This window comes from Podarcis gaigeae (genome assembly GCF_964106915.1).
Source record: "Podarcis gaigeae genome assembly, chromosome: 6".
Taxonomy (NCBI): domain Eukaryota; kingdom Metazoa; phylum Chordata; class Lepidosauria; order Squamata; family Lacertidae; genus Podarcis; species Podarcis gaigeae.
The window spans coordinates 71,346,352-71,374,121 of NC_139682.1; the positions used below are offsets into that span (position 1 = coordinate 71,346,352).

Here is a 27,770-nt window from a genome sequence, read left to right on the forward strand (position 1 = left end):
GAGCTGACCCAAGATCTACATAAACTTGTACTTGTCATTGGCTCCTCCCCTCATACTATTATGGCTTAAGAATGCTGCTGGAGCAGCGAGGGAACAAAAATAGCCCTGACCTAGCAGCCTGCAAAATCAGACTGATGGTTTCAAGGGACAAAAAGGCCCTATTTTTAATTTGCTTCAGTCTATGTTTAGGCCTGGAAAGGGCAGAACTGCTAGAAGTTCTGTTCCTCATCGCCTTGAGTGGTCGGTTCTCATTTACTCATAAGCAGGTTAACGTTTAAGTAGTCTTCACTGCTTACCTATTTACAAGCAGGGGTGGGGAACCCGTGGGCCTCCAGATGTTGTACTACAATTTCCATAATCCCTGACTCTTGGCTGGAGCTGAGCCACAGCTGAGAATTTCCCCCACGTCACTCTGTAATTCATACAGTAATCCTGCAACTTACACAGGGCTTATGTTCTGGGGAATCCACCGCACCGAAAGCCAAAATAGCGTATAGTCAAAACCCATTGGGTCAATGGCAGGTGGGATTGCCAAAATAATGTTTCCCAGAACCCCACCCACTTTATGCCCCTTTAAATTTCCCCCCATAAATCTGAATGCACATAAGTCAAATGCCCACAAACTGTGGGCTTACTGTATGCAGTGCCAATGCACACCCCTATTTAACATATTTTACCATGTTTCTCAGCTGATTACATTGTGCCCTACCTTGGTAATACTAATTGAAAAAAGGCTTGAATTAAGTCATTCCTTGATTATGTTTTACATGCATTACAAGATCGATACCACTGCATCTACAGATGTCAGGATAGGAGTAGTAGCCTCGTGTGGCCAGACTGCCCTTTCTATATTCTGTAATAGTGCATTAGTAGGCCTGGAAATTTAGGCCACAGCCAAGGAAACAAGGAGGGTGAATCAATTTGGATTCAGCTGGCTGTTCCCTAGTTTCCAGACTGGCAAGGGTCCCCTTTGAAGTGGCTTGTTGATAGGGTTACTGGGTTAGTCCTGTTTTAAGTACTAGAGTTCAATTAGTTGTTAACAGGACAACATACCTGGGAACAAGGATGGCAGAATCTCCTGTTCTCATACAAGACCAGTCTTCATAAATCTTCCTCCTATCAGAGACTAAACAGCATTCAGACCACCACTAGCAGGAGCAGCAGAAATCAAATTGGGTGAGTCATAGCTCAAATGCTTGCAGAAATGTTACATATCACATGTTCACTCGGGATTGAAACTGCCCACAATATACCTGACATTTAACCAAAATAATAGTTCTTGGGCAACAATATAAAAACGCTTGAATAGGAACTGAAGAATTTCAAAAGATGATGTATGCTCCAAGTTGATGTTTATTTAAGACAGACACACACAGTGAAACTTGCAGAACAGTATAGGTTTTTGGAAAACAGTTTATTCAGGAATTAGAATCTGAAATATTTTCCAAAAAAACAACCAAGATCTCTATGAAAGAAATCTTAAGTACATACAATAGGAAATTGATGGCTGTTAAATAATTACTTTCACTAATATATACATAAAAAATGCCACAAAATTATTTTGTTTACACCTGGAATGTGTGCTCTGAATCCTCAGTTAGGCTTTTTCACATAGTTTTACCAGTTCCGCAACTTGAAGGCTCAACAGTACCGTTTCTATACATATCGCTTTTAAGTCGAAATCAAAACCTCTGTGGGCTACAGACGTACCCTTGGAAATTCACAGCTGTGGCAGTTTGTCCACTGGGGTATCAAATTTGAAATCAGCTGGGAAAAGATCAGGAGCTCGTGGATAAATCAACCTATATGACTGTCTGATTGTAACATCAGCTACTCCGGCAATGTCTCCAATCTCTGAAATGAAACCCAAGGCAGACAAGTTAAACTGACAAGTAGAGTTACAAGGCTGGAGCGTTTCCAAAAAAACAACCTGTAGTTTCTCCAATTCTTCCTGGTGCTCAGCTTCAGACAGTGTAAAAGAAACAAACAACCTTTAAAAGGCTGCTTTCAGTAAAAAATCTCAAAGCTTCTCAGGAGCAATGTAGTACAACAATAGAAAGACGCAAGAATATGATTTTTGTCGGAGCAGCTCACACTGCACTTGGATATGGTCATTTATTACCAATCAGACCTGGGTCCAATTCAAAGTGCAAGTGTTCATCTCTTAAGGCCTTAAATCAGGGGTGGGTAACCAGATGTCACTGGAGTTTAATGCCCAATTCTGCATCAGGCTGGCTGGGCTGAATAGTGTTTGGAGTCTTTACACTATCCAAAGGGACACAGATCCTCCATTCCTATCTTAAGCAAGCCGCATCCTGAATACCTGAAGATGCACCTTCCATCCCCCATGACCCTCTCATTGGACTGGACTTCATTAAATGGGATTTTACTCCAGGTGCCATTGCCTTCAGTGGGGTGTGTGTGTGTGTGTGTGTGTACAACTTGCTTTCAATAAAGAGGCTCATGTAGCAATTTAGGTTAGCAATTTAGGTTAGCCAAGCAAAACATCCCTGGCTTTGTCTGGTTGACTGAACCTGCTGTTCTGTTTGTATTAGATAAAGGACCCCTGGACAGTTAAGTCCAGTCAAAGGCAACTATGGAGTGTGGCGCTCATCTCGCTTTTCAGGCCAAGGGAGCTTTCCGGGTCATGTGGCCAGCATGACTAAACTGCTTCTGGTGCAACGGAACACCATGACGGAAACCAGAGCGCACAGAAATGTTTACCTCCCTGCCACAGCGGTACCTATTTATCTACTTGCACTGGTGTGCTATCAAACTGCTAGGTTTTCAGAAGCTGGGACAGAGCAATGGGAGTTCACTGTCACTCTGATTTGAACCGCCGACCTTCCAATCGGCAAGTCCAAGAGGCTCAGTGGTTTAGACCACGGCACCCCCATGCCCCCCATCTGTTTGTACTACCTGAAGCCTGTCATCAACTGATTTTTATTTTTTTTAGCACTTCGATTATTGATAGCTGTTTCAAAAGCCCTTGACTGATTGCCAAGACATGAATTCATGCCCAGATGAGAGGAACCTTTACTCCCACGATCTGCAGAGAGCTTTGGCTTTCCATGTGGTTAGAACTGGATCAGTCCACATAGGAGCATTTCCACCCTTTCCCCATTTAAGGGATGTACCAATGGCAACCTTGCTAGACAGAACTGAACATCTTACTAAAAGAGGCAATGCCAGACTTTAGAGAGGATTACATTTAATTTAGACCACTTAATAAGGTATGTTCCTAACGCCGCATGACAACACACGTGTTCTGAATATGTGGGGGGTTTTTTTGGGGGGGACACTTGTTGAGAGTTTAAATTTTGTTTTAAATGTACTGGTTGTTTTGTGTTTTTTATTATTTTATGTGTAAATTGCCTTGAGACCATGGTTCAGAAGGAAATGAATTATTATTATTAATTTGTATACCACCCTATACCTGCAGGTCTCAGGGCGGTTACAACACAAAATCACAATATAAAAACACAAAATACCTAATAAAAATGAAAACAACCCAACAATCCACACCCCCACCCCCATTGGATGCCATTCAGCCAAAGTCCTGGTTAAAGAGGAACGTTTTTGCCTGATGCCTAAAGCTGTATAATGCAGGTGCCAGCATAATAATAATTAAAAGCTCACTAAGTGTGCCTAGCTATTTATTACATTTGTATCCTGCCTTTCCCCCAGAGGTCTCAAGACAACACAGATCTGCCCCGCTATCCTGTAAGGTAGATTCGGCCAAGAGATATTTGAGTATCTCAGCCCAGCATTACCCAGCAAGCTAGGTAGAGGTTTGAACCTGGCTCTCTCCAGTGCTCATTCAACACTAACCAGACTGGCTCCTTAGCCTGGCAATTACTCACATGGCTTATTACTGAGCTACTTATACATCCCAAATCATGGCAAAAGGAGGATCCTTATAGTGCTTTCTGCATCGGTGATTACTCTTTTTCGTTCTGAATAAATGACTTAACAGAGCTAGAATTTAACAGGGGAGGGGGAAATGGAAATGTTACCTTTCTGGGTTCTCTTCTCTGCGGAGGCTTGTGAAGCCATATAAATAGCTGCAGCTGCAACCGAGATGGGACTCCTCCCAGGAACCAAGTCTAATTCCACAGCTTTACGGGCAATGTGTGTTGCTGCCATCTGGACTTGCTTAGGAAGACCCAGGTTTGAACAAAATCTGGACATGAAATCTCCAGTTGTGATCAAATCCACACTCGTTTCCAAAGCTTTCAAGATGAGCTTAAAACACCGGCCTATTTCTTTTTTGGAAATTCTGGAGACAGCACATATTTCTGAAACAAGAAAACAACAACACAAAAACCACACAAAACATTAATGCTGAAACAGGATTGCAGTAAGTTAAGGATAATAACACTCTCAGTCCCTTCTCCCTGCTACCAATTAAAGCTTAACCCTCCGTTTAAATCTTCGCAGCACAAATATGTAACTCAGTCTATGTAGTCAACAAAACCGGCACCCACTTTTAAGAGAAACATTCCATTCAAAGTCACCAAGGAATTGCACTGAGGAGTGAGCATCAATTCAAGAGCTATTGATTCAGTTGTTGGGTCTCAGAACCACAGCACAGGTTTTAATTTAATAGAATGATTTTGTTAGGACTCAGGCACAATATGTCGGGAATGAGGAATTTGCAGCATTTTAAGAGCAAGCCACAGTCCTCGCCTGTGGGGAGGAGGAGCGAGAGAAAAGAGCAATGTTTACCAATAGTTTTCCAATGCAGGGAATAACTGCAGGTTCTGAGCAGCATGGAGATAAAACTCTTTATTTGCATACATCTGCCCTTTCATGAATCTTCCAGTCCCTTCACACTAAGTGTTAGCTAGTATTTCTCTTCCCACAAGACAAAAAAAGGAGAAACCCACAAAACAAGTTTCACTGGAATAGTATGCACATTAAAGTCAATTTGCTTTGCTGCATGTGTTTAATTATTTAAATTACATCATTAACGTATATTAGGATGCAATGCTAATCATATTTTCCACGATCCTAAACCTGCTTGCCTTTCTCACTTTAAAATTTGTGGGCCAGTTTGATCTCAGGTGGAAATTTTGGGAACCGTGCATCAACATTCTGCAGGGCAGGTGGAAATGACTTGGTGAGGCAGTCCTGTAAAGACATGGACACATGCCAGCGCTGTCCAACATACAGCTATTCAAATAATGATAATAATCAAATCAAGCAAAGAGGTGTATGATAACTATAGGCTCCCTGAAGCACAGATGTTATACTCAGTGACTCAATGCTACCATACAATCAGCCATACGGCTGCATGGCTCTTAGACGGCAGTTTCTATATAACTCCTCCCTTTGGACTGGGCTCAGGAAAAAGAGGGTTGCCCGACTGCCCCCTTCCCAAACAGTTTGCAGGTAATTTGCACAAGTGATTAAAAGGCAAGTAAGATACAAAACACAAAGCCCACTCCTGGGAATCGCAGGTTTTGTTTGGCTGCTCTCGGATACTGAAGAACGAGGTGGCAGCTTGTGCTAGCTGAAGATACTTTGGATGATCCCGGATGAAGCCGACACTACGCTGCCTGCTTACCTTTGAATGTTCTCGGAACGCCCTCTTGCCTGCAGGCGATGTAGAGGCAAGCGGAGGCAATGGCATCGTTACTTCTTCCCTTCAGGCTCTTCTGCTCATAGACTTGCTTGAATAAATTATTGGTTCGATCCTTCAAAGCAAGCAGACAAAATTTAATTAACTCCAGGCCATTTAATTAGCAATAATATCAAAAATTCATGCGCTCATTATATTATGCTAACTAAGTAAACGCCAGAACAATTTGAGAGAGGGAGGCATGAACTTACAACTATATTTCGGGGGAGGTTGATTCTGTCTGCCATGCTAGCGATTTCTTTGAACGCGTTCATCATCGCGCGGTCGGAGCTGCTCATGGTCCTCCGGTTTTGATACTTTGAATTCCCAAATTCGTCAAAACTGGCTGCGCCCGTGCCCTGCAGAAGAAGGGTTTACAATGTGTCAGAGATTGCTGGAATTTGTACCAGATATACACAGTAAGACCACTTTTGCACTTATGTGAGGATTCAGAGGCTGCAATAAGCAACACCTATTGCAACATCCTAGTAATGAAGTCATTAGAAACAGATCACAATGCAGCCGCCTTCAGGTGGCTGTCACTATTTCCAAGTAGACTACAGACACGGTGGTCATAATGACCCTCTTTCATTCTCTAGATCAGGTTTTCCGAAACTTGGGTCTCCTGCGATTTTTTAGACTACACTCCTGTCATCCCTGATCACTGGTCCTATTAGCTAGGGATGATGGGAGTTGTAGTCCAACAACAGCTGGAGACCCAAGTTTCGGAATTTCTGCTCTAAATAAAAAGCACACTTTTAGTGTGTTTTGCCATCCTTATTTCAGCTGTTCTTCAAAGGCCAACATCACTCCAACTTCATGTAGTCTCATGGCAAAAGGAAGTCCCGGTTGCTTACATGGGAAGACCTACATCAGGTCCAGGGAGGTCCAGCAATACTTTCCCCACAGGAACCCTACCCACTCAAAAAAGCAACAATTTGCAGTTGTATCGAACTATGTTTTACCCCCTGAATTGATGCACCCAAGTTAGTCATGTTCATTTAGTTCAACCACTAATACAAATTTCTTTCAAAATTCAAAATGTTTCCACTGGTCCCAAAAAAGGTTGACAACCCCTGCTCTATTACGTAAATGCCAAGACTATATTGCTCATTAGTCCAGCTGTTGCTCTCTATGAAAAACACATGTAATATACACTGCACAACCCAGCAAAGTTCTGGTCAGTTCCACATTTTCCAATAATGGCTCAACATAGGTTTTCAACTGTGACTACAGTGGACTCACTTTATTCCCATTTCAGAAGCAAACACTACATTTTGTGGACAGCAAACAGCAGGGATAGGGTGCAGAAAGAGAAAATGAGAGTCCTAACAAATCCACTGCTTCTTCCTGGGCAAACAACACAGCAAGCAAGAAGCCCACCAGAGGTGCATGTAGCGACAGAAGAAGATGTCTGGAAGCTGAGGAGAAAATACTGCCCTAACCAACCTGGTCCCCTTCCCACACATTCCCAGATTTTGTACATCTGGACACCAAATACATATCTTTCATTTTCATATTGAAAGAGTTAAATACAGGGAGGGCGCAACCCCTTAGCAAGGTGGCTTCTAATTCCACTGCCCCGGGGTTAGGCTTTTCCCTCCTGCTGCAGGGGGCTCTGACCCCTTGCCAAACTCGTGACCTTGACACTCCTTTGTTGTCTGGGATCTCTTCTGTCTGCAGGGCTAGTCAGCTAAGCAGGTGACTGGTTGCCAGGCTTCCTGCGCCACCTGCTTGGCCAGCTCAGAAGAATTCAGCAGCCAGAAGCTGTCCTGCAAAGAGTGATTTTTCAATATGTCTTTCACAGCCCATATTACCAAGCTGGCTGCTCTTGAGGTAGAGCCTCCAGGGTAACTTCCCAACACAATAAAAGAGTAACACAGCTTACAACTCTGCAGGAATCTTGCTTCTTTGAGGTCCACTCATCACCTACTGATACCAGAATGTTTAAGCCCTGGACAAAGCAGGAGTTAGCCCTTTCCTGACTACTTTTCTTCACCAGACAAGAATGAAATCTGGGTATAACCTGCACTTTCATCTTCACTTTGGGGCAATACTATCAGAAGGTTTAAAAAGCAGAGGCTTTGTGGAATATTTCAACACAGCCATGTAGGCAGTCCACTAATGACTGCCTGACCAGCCTGCATTACAATTGTGAGAGCAAAGGAGTCCACATTTTCTCTAACATGAACTGGATTCTCACAGAAACGCTGAAGTCTATCATTGCACAACATGGCATCCTGTAAAACTCTGGTCTCTATTAGTACTAGTTAACCTTAAAGCATCCTGGTCAGAGCTCAATCCTTGTTTGAAAAGACTGGGGAGATCATGGGAGAAATAAAAACGAACATAAGATGATACACAGAATAATATATAATCAGTTATGCTATTTTCATATACCATCTCCTGATACTGCTAGTTCTTCCAGCTATGGAAACTGCTTGTGATTCGGAAAGGAAAACTAGTCAGCAACCCCCAAAATAGCAGTGACAAGCATCTCAGTGACACAGAACATGCTTCAGTTCCTTTTTCTTTCACCGCACAGCTGGTACAACTCTATGTTCAAACAAGATCAAGTTGTTGACCCCTGGGGTCTACACAGCACGCCTGATGGATATGCAGGGAACATCAGTCCCTGGTAGTTGTGTGAACATGGATGTCAAGAAAACAGTGTTAGAAAATCAGCTATATAAGCTAATCGCCAAACGGCGCCTTAAACCTCGGTTGCGGTTGCCACAACGGACTGTCTAGTCACCCTTTTTTCTTTTTTGGTGGGGCTTATTATTATTGTTATTGTCATTGTCATTCATTTCTATGCTGCTTTATATTTTAAAGAAAAAAAATCTCAAAGAAGTTTACAACGTATTGACATCAAACAAAACAATCCAGAAAAAAATAGTGGGAAGATAGCTCCACAGACTGGCCGGTTGGCTGACACGCAGCAGCGTCTTTTGATGCTGGGGCTTGCTCATCAGAAAACATTGTTTCACACCAGCCAGATGGTGGAGATGTCAGTCGCCAAACCTGCCAACAAGACATCTTCACTTGGTGGCAATTCGACCCACGCCAGACACAAAATGTGCCTGGTACCTGGGGAATTTTGAACAAGCAAGCAGACAGCATTTCTCTGGCTGGGACTATCTTCGGGTAGCCAGAACACTTTCCTTCCCTCAGGGTGGAGGCCCAACATGCAACTGGGCAGGCAACATCTCCTTTCTCTTTGGGGAAGCTTCAAGCCAGCTTTGGGGTCTATCAGTGTTTTGTGCTTCCTGAGCCCAGAGGCTCTCATTGCAGTGCCTGATGCTTCTGCTGCGGCTGCAAACTTTACTTCCTCCTGCTTCAGGCATTGGCTCTTTGCATAGCACCTTCTTCATCTCTCACTCTCTTCCTCTGTCGTAGCTTTCCATCTGTGGAAGGAGAATGGAGCCCGGCTTGTTCTAGAACGCTCAAGGATGGCTCTCAGGCCTACCTGCCTACCATGAGGTGTGCAGTATTAGCACCCAAACACCAACACTCTCCTGCTCCCCTTTGCTTTCACAATTCTTGGTTTTTTTGTATGTGTGTGTTTTACGTTTCTGAGAAGTTAATTAAATAAGCCTGAGGGATTACTTGGATGCTATTTGCTGGGCATCAGTTGGTTTACAGACTGGTTTATAGAGATAGATAACTTGGCTAAAGCCTGCAAATGCAACAAAAGCTCAAGACCAAATACAGGAGTGCCATTGCCTCGTGAGCTAGGTCAAATCCAGCAGTAGTAACTCCAGTGGGATAGTACTGCCTCCAGTATCTCTTCAAGACCTGTGGTGGAAGCTGGTCCATTAGGGTGAATTGAGCAAGTGCCCCACCAACTTCAGTGGATTCATCAAGCGCCACCTGCCTTTCGTCTGACAACCAGCCGAGCGGGTGCCATTGCCTGTCAGCTTCCTCCTCCTTAGTCTAAAACAGTGCTGCCCTTATAGAACTCAGCAAAGAAAATGGCAGCTCCACCTATCACAGAAGCTGTGACTTTGCCAAAAAAAGGTTTCCCTAGTGAGAGCCAGTGTAGTGAAGTGGTTAGAGTGTCTGTAGGATTAGGACCCGGGAGACCAAGACTCGAATCTCCACTCAGCCATGAAGTTCATTGGGTGTCACTGTCCTATACATGCCTAAATGCAGGTCCCTCTGTGCTCGCTGAACAACCTGTTTCTCTATACAACTCTCCCAATACCACAAATTGGGGAACGGGGACCCAAATAAATTATGTACGTAAAAGTAAACAGAAAGAGCTGTTGCACTGGGGAGGGAAAAAAGGCAACTAGACATTCTGTTTTGGTGACCACAGCCCAGGTCCCAAGAGCCATGTGGTGAATAGCTTTTCTACTCCAGTTTCTAACACTCTGCACAGCTTATCCCCAACTTTGCGCTGCCACTTTAAGAGCAACAATATCCAAGTTTCTGCCAAAATCTCCCTGCTGCTGTACAGATCTTGTGCATTAATGCATTTCGTGATTTATATTACCTTGCCAATCATTGTAGTCAGATCACCGTCACTCAGAAGAGGATTCTGGGTATCTCCAACTCGAGATGGGTCTTTGGTTGCTTTGTCATTGCTGAATGTTCGCCATTCTGACCCTACATCTATGACTCTGTCACCTGAGTATGCAAAAAGCATTCATCATCATTCTTTTGTTTTTGAAAAGTCTCAAGAGGTTCACAAATATGCATTCAGAATCATTTCGTTTACAACCACAGCAACCATTTAGAGAACATTCAGGCAATCGTTTTAAGACAACAGTCGATAGTTTGGGGGGGTGTTTTTTACACAAATTAGGAAGTGTGAGGCAGAACCTGTCTCAGACAATCTCTGTTCTAGCAACCCTAGTGACACTTTGTAGATGACAAGTAAGTAATGAAGTTAACAGAAACACTTCCAAGAGTTCACAGTGTAACCGGCTCTCACTCAAGGATACTCTCAGGGAGTGACTGCATCTGAGTGGTTAGAACAAGGGCATCCAATGTGGTACGCTCCAAATATTGCTTGCTTACAACTCCCATCATCCCTGTCCAGAGGCCATGCTGCCGTGGACCAATGCAAGTTGGCATCCAACAACAAATGAAGGACACTTATGTTGGCTACCTCTGGGCTAGAACATGGGAACCTGCAGAGCACAGGCACCTCAGCTGGTCCAAACAAAGCTCTGTTGCACTTCAAGGCAACATTAACAAGGCTCTATAGGTCTGGCAAACAGCCTATGGTCAGACCTACATTAACGCCTGCTTATTCCATGCTACTATCTGTTGCTGGATTCAGCAGGCTGAAGGCAACCCAAGGAATGGAGAGGTCAGGTGTCATATAACCGCATGTACACATGAAACTTTTAACAATGGTAACCTGCAAATTAAGGTTGATATGCAACTCCAGCTTTCCAGCACCAAAGTAGAATATTGTGTTTGGAAGCTTATCATCAATGAGGGCAACTTCATAATGGGAAGAGTGTTTCTAGCTACCCCACCTTTCTCCTTGGAAGCCTTATAAGAAGCTTCTGCAGGAGAAGGACTGAGCAACATCACAGGAGGGGTGTTTCTGGGACGAAAGAGAAACTGTGAAGCTCTCTTTTTTTGCGATTGTATGCTACATGTTGCTAATATTATATTTACAGTACTGAAATGTTTTTTTGTATATTGTATTTTCGCTTTGCTATGTTATGAAAATGTCACTGTGTTACTGTTTAGCTATGCTGGGTTATTATAAAATTGTTTTGTAGCGTTTGTTTGAAATGCATCCCTGTTTCTTTTTTTTTTTGCTAGCTGCTTTGAGCATGATTTTTGTGTCAGAAAATAGTATACAAATAAAATGAGGGAAGGCAGGAAGGAACCTAATTCAGCATTTAGGGACACTTCAACGATTACATGAACAGTAATGCTATAGCTAACTTGCCAATTTGAGTTCACAGAACCAATAAAGCTGGCATGCTGTCTTTCCGAAACCAGCAGATGCCCAGTTACAAGCTGTTAACATACACCTCTATATATTGAAACAATATTCTTATTCTAAAACTAATACCCCCAAACTTGGGACAGATCTTGGAGAACAAAACACTTGACAGCGTGGCTCAAAATGAGAACCTTGAAAAACAATGAATTTTGACCCCTCCACATCTTCAAGTCCTCCTCTGCAATCACAGACAACAAGCTTGAGAAATAATATTGGCAATTGTTTCTTCATTTATTAAACCAAGATATGTATCTGCCTTTTGCCTGCTGCTAGAACCCCTTTGATCCTCCCCCTCTTTGTCCAAGCCACAGATAAGCCAGGAAGCCTCTAATTAACCACAGTTTCCCATTTCATGTGAACTGGGAAACTATGGTTACAAGCTTTGGAACAAACCAGGATGTTAAAACTAACTTCAAGCTGGTTGATTCTGGATGATTCCAAAGCTAGTAACCAAAGTTTCCCTTTAGATAAATAATAATAAACATTCCTTTTTAACCAGGGCTTTGGTTGATTTGATTGACATCCTATGTCCTTTTAAAATGTGTTGGGGGGGTTATTGGGTTGTCATTTTTATTCTGATTACGTATTTTGTGGTTTTATATTCTGATTTTATTCTGTAAACCGCCCTGAGACCTGCGGGTATAGGGCGATATATAAATTCAATAAATAATAATAAATAATATAGTTAATTAAGAGGTGTGATTAGTAGATTGAGTAGACTGAGGCAAACAGAAAGAGCTGTGTGGTTGAGACAACCTCCAAAAGTTGCCCAAATTAAGGCTGGAATTCAACACTTCCCTCATTGTTCCATCTGCACAAGCATTCCAGACAGAACGATTCCCCTCTTCTCTCAGCACACTGTTCCAGGGATTTTCCAAAAACCCTCAGAACCAATTTGGGGACAAGGCAAGGGGTAGGGCCAGGCATTGTGATATATCATGATGCCTGAAATAAGGATGAACCTATGCAGAGACACTGACTGGCTTCACCATTTCCCCCACATTGTGATTTTTGTCGGCACCTACTCTTGTAATTGCTGGATGGACTGCAAGAAGATCAAACCTATCCATTTTTAAGGAAATCAGCCCTGAGTGCTCACTGGAAGGACTGATCCTGAAGCTGAGGCTCCAATACTTTGGCCACCTCATGAGAAGAGAAGACTCCCTGAAAAAGACCCTGATGTTCGGAAAGATGGAGGACAGAAGAAAGGGGACGACAGAGGACGAGATGGTTGGACAGTGTTCTCAAAGCTACCAGCATGAGTTTGACCAAACTGCAGGAGGCCGTGGAAGACAGGAGTGCCTGGCGTGCTCTGGTCCATGGGGTCACAAAGAGTCGGACACGACTAAACGACTAAACAACTCTTGTGATTCGCTGTCCCTGCAGGAGGCAGGAGAGCACTGAGCTGGCAGAGTTAACAGGGGCTGCAGGAATCGAGAGAAGCATTGGCTGGCTTCACATTTTTCCCCACATTGTGAATTTTGTAAAGCGCACACACATAATGATTCACAATATATTGCCAGGTCAAAAAAAAATTAAACTGATATCACAAGATGGTTTTGAATGATATAGTGATGTATCTCTCACCCTTAGTGGGGGGAGCCGACGTGGGAAAGCCCTGGCTGAGCTGGTTAGATGAATTCCACCCTAAGAATGCATTGCTTATTTTTTGAGAATACAATGACTGTAATATGAAAATAAATTAATTTGTTTTATTAATCAACTAGCAGTAGCTTTGTTTATTGAAGTGTTACCTTAGCCTATGTATCCTTCAGTATTTAAAAAAGGAAATTTAGGGGTTTGGAAATAGATTTAAACTAAGGTTGCCTTTTAACAGAGCGTCAATTAAAACCAGTAGGCAGGTTGTTGTTGTTTTATAAGTACTGAATATGGTTTTAAAATATTAGAACCTTTCAGATACAATTTTTCACTAATCAAAAATAATCTGAACTAAGACTCCATTTGAAAGTACTTTTATATTATACTGTTTCTGGTATAGCTAGAGTTATGCTCCATTTTGATACTATACAGATTTTGAGATTTCAGAAGAAAAGATTAAGAAGATTTCAAGCCGAGATGAGCTTCAAAGTAAACTTTTACAACAATATCTTTCCTACAAAGTGTTTAAGTAAAGACGTTATATATGCAAATAGAGAGAACATTCTGGCTGCACCACAAATTCCCAATGTATTTTTTAAAAATCTGCTTAGCATAAACTGTGAAGACTGATTTGCTGCTAATGAAGTGTACTCAGATATTCAGCTGCTGGCTTGTTATCAAGGCTGTAGCAAAGGGAAATAATCAGTCATTAGAAAAGAATCCAGATATAGTCGTGATTTCATAAGTCGTAAGTATGCCAAAGCAACAAGCTTCATGAAGTAGCAGCTATTTTCCAAATTATGACTCAGAAAGGGCTTCCCCTAGAAGATGAGACTTTAGAGGAACAATTAACAACTAAAACTGATCATACCGGTTGCTTACAGTGTCATTAAGGAGATGTATACTACTGCTTTATGATCTCTGTCCAAGGGAGGCTGAATAGCAGATTGACTACACAGAGCAATATGAAGGTAGCCAAGCAGTTTCTCCTGTTAATGGTTTGAGATGGCAAATCTTAGAAATGTACCCACCCTTATGTTACAGAAGCTGCACATTAGAGCCACACAGCTGAGAATGTTTATGGGCAATTAGAATAAAGAGAATGCTGTTATTTTTTTGATCCCCCAAAGTGTATAAAATCTAGTACAGAGAGGCTCAACTTAATGCTTAAAACTTCAGCACAAAGTTTCCAAAGGATAACAGCTGCAAATATTTGAGAACACAAATTAAATAACTATTGGTTGTCGAGAGGGTATTATTTTGAACCTGGAGCAGAAACATAATGACATAGAGAGATGTAAAAAAGGATCAATGGGATAGGAATGGGGAGGAGGGAAATAGTGCAACTCTTGAACCATATTTGAGATGTTATTCTTTGCTCTTATGTGTCTGCAGAGGATTTTTTTTTTTTTAAGGATCAATCAGGAGTAAGATTATCTTTTTAAAAAGTGAACACAGCATGTATGGCAATGAAGGCAGGGAGCCATTATTCCCCCATATAAGTTTAAAATAGGAGAAAGCATTTTCCCCTTTTGGCCTCTATGTAAATATTTGATTAAGCATTGTTCCTTCTAAGGCCTAGCAGTCTGGTTACTGTTTACTGCATCTAAAAAAAGCAAAATGTACTTGAAATTCTGGTGTTGTATAAATAGAACAGTGAGCACAGCAATGATGTAATATTTTTCCACACAAGTGGGAATGACCTATATGACTCACAAAAGGGATCTGCCCTCTTGTGAATTATGCACCATACCTGCTTTAATGACAAGACTGTTTTGTGGCTGCCAACTTTGGGGGGGGGGAGGAAGGGGGGGAATATATCCCCGAGATGGCAACGGAAGTTAAACAGAAAACTATTCAGTGTCATATACCAAATATATTTAAGCAGCACACTGTTGGTTCAAATTTTTTTTATCATGGTAGAGAAAATTATCTGTGTGATTCTGGAAAGAAATGAAAACACAGTTACAACAGAAGGTGTGCATTCTATCTACAAAAGGGTATAACTTAAAAAAACTAACTACAAAGCCCATCAGTTCATTGAAGATGTCCCAACTATTGCTGCTAGTAGGCATTCTTCAGGGATTTTTCAAATATCGTTAATCATTATTTTTTACTGATGGTATTTCTTAAAAAAAAGAAACTATGATTGAAGAGACTAAAGGCCACATAGATGCCACACAAACTGCATAGTACCCAAAGCAGTAGAGAGACAGAAATGGTTGTATATTTTATGTTTCAAACCTAGACATAATGAGAGAGAAGAGCAGAAGAGCAAAGCTATGAAGAGGCATGGAAAACAAAAAAGGTTGTAATGGTTCAAAGGAGAAGGGACCTTGCTGGAGAGAACTAATGGAGGTGTCAGAACATTGATGCAGTCAGCAAGGCAGGAGCCTCCAAGAGGGGGAAGGAAATCAAAGTGTGATTAAAGGTGGCCAGAGAATAGGAAGTAGCAATAGCCAAGAAGAAAACAACATGAAACAGAGCATTAGAAGTAGAGATTGAAAGGAAAGATATTGGCAATGCTGTTAAGAGAGAGGAGTTAGGGTTTGGCAATAAATGAATTCTGCAGGAAAGAAGAAGAAAAGAACACAAGGCTAAGTGCCTGGGCAAAGAGGCTGGATAGTATTGATAGGAATGGGGGGGGGGAGTTTTGGGAGATAGCCAAGACATTCTATTTTGAGCATGTTGATCTTGAAATGTCAGTGAGTCATCCACGTTGAAGAGTCGGGGGCAATTTCAAATCGAGATTTTAATTTACTTTATAAAAGAGGATGGCACTCTTCCAGAAGGGAAAGAAACTGCTTTCACGGAGTTGCCCTTTTACTCATTTCCTTATACTGCTCAAGTAGTAATACAGAAATATATTTGGATTAAGTACAAATACAATAATACAATGGGCATCCCTGTGTCTTCAATACACACAAGATGCATATGGGGCAACATACGAAGTGGCAAATGGAGAAGAGTGCCTGTTTTTAGATGTGTGCTTGAAGTGCAGCAGTACAAAAAGCCATGATTGGCTTTATATTATTCTGTGGCTACTGCTGCTCAGTCCTTAGATACTGGTGTTCTCTTGCTATAAGGTGAAGACATATCCCTCCATGTACTACTTTATCACTACTTTAGGATTCTTTATTTAGAGAAGTATATGATTAATCAGTTCTCAGTCTTGAAAGTTTATTCACACCAGTAAGTGCTTTACATGAATAAAACACACTACTATCTATTAAAAACATCCTGGCATTTTCAAAGGAAAGTTACCCTTGCTAATATTAAAATAAAAAACATATATACACCTACAGCACCCAGCCACTCATCATACAACACAATAGGAACCGTAACTTCTGAGATGTTGCTAGAGTTGCTTATTAAAAAAATACGATCTTAAACAGATTGTTAAATTAAGTTAGATTTAGAAACAACTGTCAACATGGGCCAGGACACAACTCCACCTTTTTTTCAGTTTCTGCGTATTCCAGTTTTCTTAATCTACTAGTAAGTTAGCAAGAATTTTATTTTATCTGTAGATGGCTTTTGTATACCAAGAGGCCAAAACTTAAGTGATTAAGAAAACTTCACATGAACTGCAAATGAATATATTAACAATATTTAGAACAGAAATCTGAAATCCTAAACCTGAAACCTAGAAACACAGAAGAAAAAAAACATTTTAAAATGCATGGCAGAAAAGAAAAATCAAATCACATTTCCATGAATCTAGGTGATCACTGAAGAGGAATTTAGCTCTGAACAAAACTGTTACCCAGAACAGAAAGAGTTGAATGGTCAGTTTAGTGAAACAGATACCAATTAGAGAACAGCATTAAGACAGCAAGTTAGAATTCTGTATCGTGGATTGATGTGTTGGCATTTTGTCTACCTTTTTGCTACATAAACAGTGCACAAGGTTCTAAGAACATTTAAACAGGAGCACACAATCCAATGGAACTTGTCCAAATTGTTAATTAGGTAATGTGCTGCCATCTAGTGACTGGTGAAATGACCAGACCTCCTCTTCAAAAGTAAAAGTTCTAAGACATTAACTTTACATTTTGGTTTGTTTCTAGGGTTTTATAATATTTCATTTAAAACTGCTAGTAACAATTATACAAACCATAAAGTTACATATGGTAAACTATAAAATGTTCTCTCTCTTTTGTTTCATTGGAGTTTTCTGCAAAGAAGTACTGTAACTGTCTAGAGTTCAGTTTCACACCTCAAAGGTTTCTTTTAAAAGTTTCCCAGTTTGAACACTGGCTCCTCTTTTTAGCATTTCTTAGATTTTGTCCCCAGCCACCCATTACAACCCAAACCAATAATCTGTTTCATAGGTGCGCACGTGAACAATTGTAGACAGCTTGTTGCTGCACCAGAAGATATGCAGTCTGGAGTATGAATTCAACACTGGGATTAGAAAAAGAACAGAACATAATGCATTGTTTTCCCACACACACCAACCAACTACAAAAATGGAATTCTCAACTAGAAGAGGCAGCAGTTCCTTTTGAGCTTCTAACTTCCCAGAAGTGCACCCACACAAATCCAATGTCATTATCTAGGCCAGGACTGAGTAATACAACTGAAGGTGATAAATAAAATTTAGGTGGTAGACCTTGAGTTAACTGCAGATGCCAGAGACTTAACCCTGGACCAGATAAAAAGAATGTGCTCTACCATAACAGGGTGGCCTTTCCTTATGTAAGTTGCTATGGTACTAATACTTTAAGCATCTAAGAAATCGTGTTCAAATACACGAGAGGTGAGGGGAAGAGCACGCCAAACTCTGCCATCTGTCAAGGGACTAAAGGCACTAGCAACTCCTCTAAGAAAGAACATAATGGCAAGAGGGAAAATTAGCCTGGCGCTATCCATTGACCTAGGGAAGAGAAGCAGCAGGGAGCTTGGTATACACACAACAGCCAGAGGTAAAAGAGCTGCTGGGTCCCTTACAGAACATATCGACAAGCAACAGAACACCACCCCTGGTCCTCACTAGATATAAATGCTTATTGAATTACAGCTTGTTCTGGCACTGTTCTGAGCTCCCTTCTCTACCTTTTCCCTTGACTTCTGTTTAGTGTTGCATGTGTAGGTGTGTTTTGGTAAGCCTCAGGGAAGGGCCTACCACATGGACTACCACCACTTTGGGATACAGTATTTCTCTGAAAAAGTGAAATAAAAAATAATTTTAAAAAGCCAACGGAGGCCTGGATGAAACCTACGTATGTCATCAATCATTAATTTTGTGCCAGGATTAGAAGAGGAAGTTCTGTTTGGCAGTGTCAGTTTTCTCATTTTGATAATAAACTGAACGGATGTTGAAAATGAAAGTGGCATTTAAATAGGAGAAGCATGGAGAGAGTCCTAGAAAAACCAAGTCGTACAAACAGATAATTGTTTAAAGAATGCCCTTACCAAAGAATACTTAGTTATACATACTTACAAAATCAACACACTTCTGATGCATATTAATATAGTTCTTTAGAGTAGTGGGTGGAATGAATTGAGGCTTTCAAGATTTACTTTGCTTTCTATTAAAATCCCAAGGTTTACCAACCACACTCAGGTGCAAGCAGTGGCTCATCTGTAGAAAAGAGCATCCAGCAGATGCTCTCTGGTAGAAGGGGGACATCAATTATTGCTGATATTAAATAATAGTCAGAAAGTGCTGCAAAGCACACAGTTCTACCAGTAGATTCAAATCTGCCTTTGGCATTCTCCTGCTTGAGAGTCTTGATAGCACTTCACATACAGTATTTTTCACTCTATAAGATGCAAATTTTCCCCCTCCAAAAATTAAGGAGAACTGTGTGTGCGTCTTATGGAGTGAATGCAGGCTCCATGGCTTCAGGGAGCCTCCAGAGCGCAGTGGGAGTGCCCGCTGCACTCTGGAGGCTTCGGGTTCCTTTCGCTGAAGCCAGGAGAGCGAGAGGGGTCGGTGCACACCAATCCCTCTTGCTCTACTGGCTTTGCTTCGCTGAAGAGGTGCTGCGCAGCTTTCCTTCTCTGCGCAGCGCCCCTTCAGTGAAGCGGGAGGAGAAATGGAAGGGGCTCCGTTTCTCCTGCCACTTCGCAGAAGGGGCGCTGCACAGAGAGGGAGAGAATTTTTTTTCTTGTTCTCCCCCTCTAAAACAAGGTGCGTCCTATGGTCAGGCGCATCCTATAGAGCAAAAAATACAGTACTTACTCAGAAGTCCTGTATGACAAGCCAGTGTTATCCCTTTACTGCAGGAAGAACAGTGCTTGCTTATAGCCACCTACTAAGTGATGGATATGGGATTTGCCTGTTCAGACTCAACCATCATGGGTGGCTAACCAGGTGTCACTGGGACAATTCCCTGACCACTGGCCAACATCATCATCTGAAGGGCCACAGGTTAGCCATACCTGCACTACACTTTACCAGAACTGGATGCCATGGCTAGGTCTGTGTAGGTCTCATAATTCCACATGCAGATTTGGTTCAGCAACCTGTATTTACAGATGAGCACACAGGTGGTTATTAAATGCAACAACCAATCACAGCTCTACTAGCACAGCAAGCCATGCTCCCATTATCACCCTAAGAGTTACCACATCAACTCCTTGCTTATACACTGAAGTAAACAACTACAACGTGGAATGCTCATGAGGCACTATCAGTCAGCAAAATGATCGTGATGTCATCTCCTAAAAGTGCAGGGTAGGCGGAGTCACAGCCAAGCAAATTTAGTATAGCAACAGTTAAAATTGTTTCTAAGTAGCATGCACTGCACACGAATGGCAGCTACAGCTGCTCCTGTACTGGGGTAGCCCGACACTCAGCACTGATGAGCTACCAGCTGGATTACTGTTACATGGGGCTGCCCTTGAAGGTCTGGAGGCTGCAGCTAGTGCAGAATGTTGCTGCTATAATGGGACCATGTGGATACCAGTTCTGCACTGGGTGATAGTTACCTACTGGGCCCAATTCATGTGGTTAGTACTACATACAAAGCCCTAAACAACTTGGAAGCACCTAAAAGAGTATCTTCCTCCATACACCTCGAGCCCTATGGTAGGCAATGAAGGCCCTATTAGTGGAGCACAACAGGCTGTTGCCCAGGTGGCATTCTCCCTCAACAGGGCCTTACCAGTGGCAGTTCCTCATTTATGGAGTGCCCTCCCTGGTGAGCTTTGCCTCTCCCCTTCATTATGTATGTTCAGGAGGAATTTAGAAACATCCCTGCTGATACAGGATTTGATGGTTGAAAGATACTGTTCCTGGCAACCCTGGAATTATTAGGTGTGAAGGTAGGTACAGTGGTACCTCGGGTTACATACGCTTCCAGTTACATATGCTTCAGGTTACACACACTGCTAACCCAGAAATAGTACCTTGGGTTAAGAACTTTGCTTCAGGATGAGAACAGAAATCATGCTCTGGCGGTGCGGCAGCAGCAGGAGGCCCCATTAGCTAAAGTGGTGCTTCAGTTTCAGGTTAAGTACAGACCTCCGGAACGAAATAAGTACTTAAGCTGAGGTACCACTGTAATTGTTTTTAGATGTGGTAAATACTCTTTTTTAATTTTCAATTGTCTTTTTTGTGTTTGTGACCCAGAGCAATTTTGGGAGGACAGGCCAGACATAAATTTAAATAAAGTAATACTTATCTACATCTATTACTACTCACTAGTAGCAAGAAATTTATTTTTTTCTCATGAAGTTTAACTTATCAGCCTTTTATCAGTTTCCTTCTTTAAGTGGAAACCTTGAAGAACAGCACACAGTCAATATTAAGAAACTAGAAAAGACTTTCAGGGGCCGCAGATCACCATTTCTATATTAAAGCAACACTTTAGAGAATAGAAAAAATACATTAATTCATATTCTCTAGCCACTTTCACCACCTTTTTTCCAAGAGGTCTGATGTCTGTGGAAACGCCAAATCTATGCAAATTGGTAAAATTCATTCTAACTGGCAAATCCGCTCCTTCACACGTTAAGCTGTGTCAGAATGTAGAGCACTGTTTTCGAAATTTGGCCAGGATGTTGTACTCTACTGATTTCATGGCAGCTAAAGTCTTTAAAAGTTATGAAGATGTAGTTATCATTTATGTCTGGTTGGTTCACAGCAACCTGATTCTGCACCACCTAGAGCAGAAGTAACCAAATATTATATCTTCCAGATGTTATTGGACTGCAATTCATATCACCCCCAGTCAGCAATGCCAGGGGTCAGAGATGGTGGGAGTTGGAGCTGAACAACACCTGTTTGTTTCTTAAAATATGATACCCATACCTGAAAACTCAAGAGGGAGTTTATGAGGGCACCACAAAGAATGGCCTGTGAGGAACCACACCCCGCACAACTGAGAAATCAGTTAACACCCGACTGTTTCCAAAACTGCACAGAGTCTGAGACTTTACACTCGTAGCAGGTTGGAAACTTTTGTGGCTAGTCTTTTTTGGGGTCAGTATGCAAGAGGTGACACATGGGTAAAATACAGTGAATGTCTGCCATGTTTTTGCTAAACCAGAAAAAAAATATGACAGGGCAGTTATCTACGGTGACTATATTAACAGGAAGTATCTGCATAAACATCTTGGTAGGTTACCAAGCTGTTGGTTTCTACGTGGCAAAGACTTCTCAAAGATTTGTTACAGAAGTAAATGTGTTGACTGAAGCTCTTAATGCAATCTTTTGGCATTTAAGATAAAATAATAAATATTATTATAAAAATAATATAATAACATAAAATATTTAGAGTAAGATATACAACTACTGTAAAATTGCTCACCTACGACTAGTCCACATTCTGGACAGATCATATCTCCAGCTCTGTAATCTTCCACCAATATGGAATCTGGATGGTTTGGACATGTCACTCTTGGCAGCACATCCACCCTTAAAAACAAATGCAACATTTTAGCTTTGTGTGACAACTCACATTAAAAACCATGTTTATGAAAAGTTTGTGAATAAGTCTAAGGTGTTCAAAGCATATGGGAGAAAAGGTTCCAACTAAGTCACTACCTCCAATGAGTCCTTTATTTTAAACAAATATGTACGCACATAGTTCACAGAAATAAAAATACATTTGAATAGGTGTAGACCACTTGCCATTATATTTTATGCAATTTAGAAAATGAGTTTTATAAGGGGGAAATGCTAAAGAGAAGACAGGCACATTATGAAAACCCTATAAGACCTCATTTTAACAAATCTGTATGATTACAAAGTAACTGATAGCAGCATTTATTTCAAGAGGAAAACGTTATCCTAATTCATCTTGATCATGCAAAATATTTGAAGTTTTACTAATTTCTAGTGATCTTGTAAAATGCATTGGAATGCTTTCAGAGTTTTAAATGAAACTCAAAATGTGACATGACAGGATATAATTTGCTGTATGTTATATATGCAATTACTTCCTTGGTGATTTGAAAGAAGCTGATAAACATGGCATGAAATTGGTGACGAATCTGTTTGCCTCAAAGACAGAAATAGCCCTGAAATTGATATCCCAACTATGCTTAGTAATACCAACTATTGCAGCTAGCCATTCACCTTGACAAATCTGTTGTGGCCACATACCACTGTGGTCAACTTGTAACAAAAGCAGCAGACCAAAACTTATATATAAGTATCAGGATACCTCAGGGCTGCTTTTCTAGAAAAAGAGGTGCCAGAACCTGTCCTTTTTCAGGGGGGAGCACCCAGCCAAAGTTGTTGAGCCTCTGACACAGAACACAGAGTGCTGTGCTGCCCGCAGCCTCTGTTGCAAAGCCCCAAGTGCCATGCTGCTGTGGCGCAACACTACAGAGGTGCAGGAACACACCAAAGAGATGCAGAAACTCAGTTCCGGTGAATTCCGGGTGAAAAAAAGCCCAGGGATACCAAAAAAATGCAAGTTCACCAGACAAGAAATTGAGATTGCTACAACATGCCTAGTGGGATTTCTAAACTTTGAACAGAAGCTCCTCCACACAGAACCACATTCTCGATTCTTAAAATGGCTATCATGAAGTAGATGAGCATGAAGCAGGAAGTGCAACTATTATTTAAAATAAATATGCTAAATACACTCCCACTTAGCACGTGAGTGAGTCACATAGATGTCAAAACATGTTGAATATCCAATCCTCTGTATTTATGAACTTAAAATCACATTAGCGGGGTGTAAATTAGACTGGTTAATGTTAATATAAGAATTATTTTACCTAAATGTATGTGCCTTTACCTTTACCTTTACGTATACAGTACTGTGGTGGTGCTTTTGCTGTTGCTGTTTTAAGTTCAATAAGGAATACTTGGGCATTCTTGTCATGCCTGTGGTTGGCTTTAATGCTACATATTTGTTCTGAATATTGCCTTGTGATGGCCTACGGCTAAACAATACAAATATTGTATTATGACGAAAGATATGTTTTGTGGAAGGTATGGCTGTTGGTTGCATTTTAATTTCCTTCCAAAATAGATTCCAACTCAAGAGGTTTTCTTTTCTACATAGTTTAAAAATGGGCCAAGCTTTCAGATAGTCCATAACAAATTTGTCATCTCAATGGCTCCCTGGCAAACTCTTGTTGCAATACAGTGCTTAATCATAGTACAACATTTATGCTACAGAGTGTCAATTTAGGAAATGTTTCATTCAAACATCTTTAAACAGTAGCCTCTTTCCTCAAGGTCACACGGCCTCAAACTTACAGCTGCTATCATCTAAATTGTTTAACTAACCTAAACACAGCATTTATCTTCCTTTGCGGTAGTCTATAATAAGCTCAAAAATTATCTAAACAAGATGCTCTTTAGGAAGTGAAAAGGGAAGAAAGCAGTCTTACGGAAAGTCAATAAACAGAATTGTATGGTCCAAGGAAGACTTGAAGTAACTGGCTTGTTAAAGGGAGAAAACAATTCAGTCAGGAGCCTTCCTTGGTATCCCCAAAGTAACCAGGACACTGTCAAAATGTTTGCTCGGACCTGTTGCCCGCCAGTCAGCTGGAAATGACAGAAGGCGCTTCTCATGGACTTTTCCCCTTCATTTTTAAGTCTGGCAGTGGGTTGTGGAGAAAAGGAAGGAGTGGCAAGAATATTTCAGCACACTCAGGCCTTAGACTTAGCAGGAGGACCCTGCTCAGGGTCTTGGGTTAAAAAAATAAGTCTGATGGGGGGAGAGAAGCAGTGAGCATATCCCTGCAGCCAGGTGAAGCTGGCAGTGAACATTTTATTCATCCTATTCAGAGCCTTCGCGTGTGTGTGTGTTTTAAAAATGCCTGTTGGAAAGGCTGGGGGATATACCCAAGCACTCCTATCTGTACTTTCTTCACCTTGTTCAGGGTTTCATCTTGAAAAAAGAAAAGCCTAGAAGCAGCATTGGCTGGGGAGGTGGGGCGGAGGGGATATCTTCAAATTTTGTGTTATGCCACAACCCTATGGCACCACTTCCTCTGAAATCAAAATCTGCCCACTGTTCCAATAAATTTGCCACCGGCTGGTTGAAGTGTTTCAGCTCAAGGGCATTATATTATCATTGAGGGGCCCTGTGAGGGGCCCTGCTCTAGTTTTTGATTTCTTGCACTGACCTGTATCATCCACAATGCTTTGGAATTAGCACTAAAAAAATAATAATGTAACAGCCTTCGTGTTTCTAAGCTCATAATCACACGTTGTATATACACCAGACAACAAACTGGTAAAGCAGGCACAGGAAAAAAGAGCCAACCCAAACAGCTAGAGAGTAAAATAACATTTGGCCACACCATTTAGCACTAGTTGGTGCAGATAGTGTCAACGTGAGTAAATTAGTAAGTGAATTCCATGTACAAAATGATCTGTTTCATGTTACTAGTCTAGGCCAACTGCAAATCTGGAAAGCAAGTCTAAGTAGTCAGAATGTTGCCCAACAAAGAACTTTCATGGGTGTGCAACTTAACAGTATGTCCCCTGTCTCACAGAAGAGGATTGCAAGGAGTCAGATAGATCCTTCTAAGTATATCTGATGAAGCCAGACTTCACTCCGAACACACTGGATTTTAAAATGTCAACCTGAACAAAATTAATAAAGCAATCCCAAACTTCCTCTCCTCATCCCTCCAAACCTTATCCAACTTCAAAACAAAGCATTACAATTAAGGATTACAATATGTACAATATAAACATCTCTTCTGACAAAATATTAGAAAAAACAGTAGGATGTTGCAAGAGTGGGAGACCCCAACAGGGAGCATACAGACAGGACCCAAAACAGTTCTGCTCACACAATTGCTTCCCCAAAAATGTATTACGAAAGCAACTTTAGATCCTAATGTTACAACAAACATTTGCATATACTCTGCATATACTCTGCATATAGAAATATCTTGAGGGTGAATTTCCAGCACTGCCAAAGAGCCATCATCCAAACAAGCAATTTCCTCAACACAGAAACATGAGGCCTAGAAATCAGGTGCAGCCACCCAGAGCACGGCTCCAGGTAAAGCAAGGACTCTTTGGAGATGCCAGCTGCTGTCCCTATGAATTGAGCTCCATATTAGAAACATTAGCAGGTTTATCTCCCAGTTCCTGCTCAACAAGCTGCAACCTAAGGAGGCTGGCTATCCTGGGAACTCCCCTCAGCAGGAGTGGCTAACCTATGGCCTTCCAGATGTGAGCTGTAGCTCAGCAACACCTGGAGGACTGAACAGCAGCCTTGCTCCCAGCAAGATTTCACCCTAACCCTACTGAGATGTGCCTGCCCAGCCCTGCAGCTTTATTGCATCCTTCCCAGTATTGGCAAAGAATCGGGGTGCCAACATAAGTGTAGCCGGGATTTTTGTTGGGCCTTTTGTTAGGGCGGGGGTAGAACCTCAGTTTGCTATGTATTTTATTGATGGGGGCAGCTGCCCCTCCCTGACCCCTCTTAGCTATGCCCATGGGTGCTAACATATTTTAAAGAAAAAACTCAAAGCAGTTTACAGATCATTAAAACATCAATAAAGCAATCCAGAATTAAGCATTACTGAAGAAAGATAATGTATACAGTAAAAGCAACATAATAGGAAACTAAAATATTATCTTAAAGAGCTCAAAATAAAACGTTACAAAGGAGATCAGCTACAGAATACACATTTAACAAAGTTAACCAAAAAAATCTTAAACATTTCAAAAGAAAACATTGCTAAGTTAAGTCAAATATAAAACACACAATTAGCAAGACAATAAAAGATTGTAAGCTTGACACGACACATGTCCACCATTTGAATGGGAATGCCTGTCAACTTTGGGGGAAGGCCCCCCCTCAAATATTTTACTGGGGGGCCAAAGGGACCTCAGCCCCTAGGAGTTGTCTCCTAGGCAAAGAAGCACCCGCCACTTGAAATGCGGCATTGCTGCGAAACCAGTTTCGGGGAGAAAACTAAATTGTCTAAAACTAAATTCAGCGTGGCAATGATTTGGAAAACCAATAAAAATTAATTTGGATGGGGGGGGTGAGGAGAGAGAAAAGAATTCATGGTATAGCAAGTCACAAGGTTTTGGTGGGGGGGGGGGTCAAAAGTTGCCTACAAGCCATATGGGGGGTGTTCAGAGTGCTGGGAACTGTAGCTCTGCGGTGGGCGAACTACAGTTCCCAGAATCCTTTCTTTTGGGGGAGTCAAAAGCTGCCTACACGCCATATGGGGGTTTTCAGAGTGCTGGGAACTGTAGCTCTGCCCTGGGCGAACTACAGTTCCCAGAATCCTGTGTTTTGAGGAAGTCAAAAGCTGCCTACACGCCATATGGGGGTTTTCAGAGTGCTGGGAACTGTAGCTCTGCGGTGGGCGAACGACAGTTCCCAGAATCCTTTCTGGGGGGCGGGGAGCTGCTTTCAAGGCACCGTCCTTTAAACGGGGTCCGCGAAGAAGCGCAGGTGGCCTAAGGCATCCCAAGCCGCGTCCTCCACCACCACCTGAGGCCACCGGGGCGTCTGGAAAGCGAGCAGCGTATCCTTGGCGGGAGTGGGCTGAGGAGAAAAAACCAAGGCCCCGCGGAGAAGGCCGCCGCCCAAGCTGAGGCGGCCGGAGGAGAGCGGCGAGCGAGGTAAAGAGAGACCGGACAGAGCAACTGGAGGCGGCGGGCCTACCTTCCCCCCTCAGAGGAGCCCAAGCCGCGGCGAGGCTGCGCCTTCTCAGGCCGCTCTTCTTCCTCCCCCCCTCCCCGCCGCCACCGCCACCGCCACCCCGAGCCCGGACGCACCCCTCTACCCTTTTCCCTGCTTTCCTATATCTAGAGAAGCGCCCGGCAACTTGTGCTACTGACCGGCTGGTGGACGCCATCTTCCTTCCTCCCCTTGCGCGCGGCTGGGCGGCCGGGGCGGGCCGACGGGCTTTTATGCTTTCGACGGCTCGGTGGGCGGGGCTTCGCCGAGGCCGCGGCTACGGAGAGCCTAGCGGGACAAGAAAGCGTTCGCTTTCGCGGCGATGCTCAAAGGGGGGGGGGGGAGAGTACGTAGGTGCGTCCTGGTTAGGATGGGAGGCGGTAATGGGGTTGCCATAGGTCCTCTTTTCCCAGGACGCCTCCTCCTTTCCATGGGTAGAGTCGTCATAGCCACCCAGTTAAAAGTAGAAGGTGGCAAATGTGTTCTCTGTTTTTCC

At 42.2% G+C, this 27,770-nt stretch overlaps 1 protein-coding gene across 1 annotated transcript; it reads right to left on the reverse strand.

Annotated features, from left to right (window-relative positions):
* Positions 1 to 1,395: 1,395 nt before the first annotated feature.
* GTF2B (general transcription factor IIB) lies at positions 1,396 to 27,554 on the reverse strand. Its single transcript, XM_083743557.1, has 7 exons — positions 27,436 to 27,554; positions 21,959 to 22,065; positions 10,122 to 10,255; positions 5,836 to 5,982; positions 5,570 to 5,699; positions 4,017 to 4,298; positions 1,396 to 1,854 (listed from the first exon to the last, which is right to left on the reverse strand). Exons 1-7 carry the CDS (start codon positions 27,450 to 27,452, stop codon positions 1,721 to 1,723), a joined length of 951 nt encoding a protein of 316 aa, XP_083599683.1. The 5' UTR covers positions 27,453 to 27,554; the 3' UTR covers positions 1,396 to 1,720.
* Between the last annotated feature and the right edge of the window lie 216 nt (positions 27,555 to 27,770).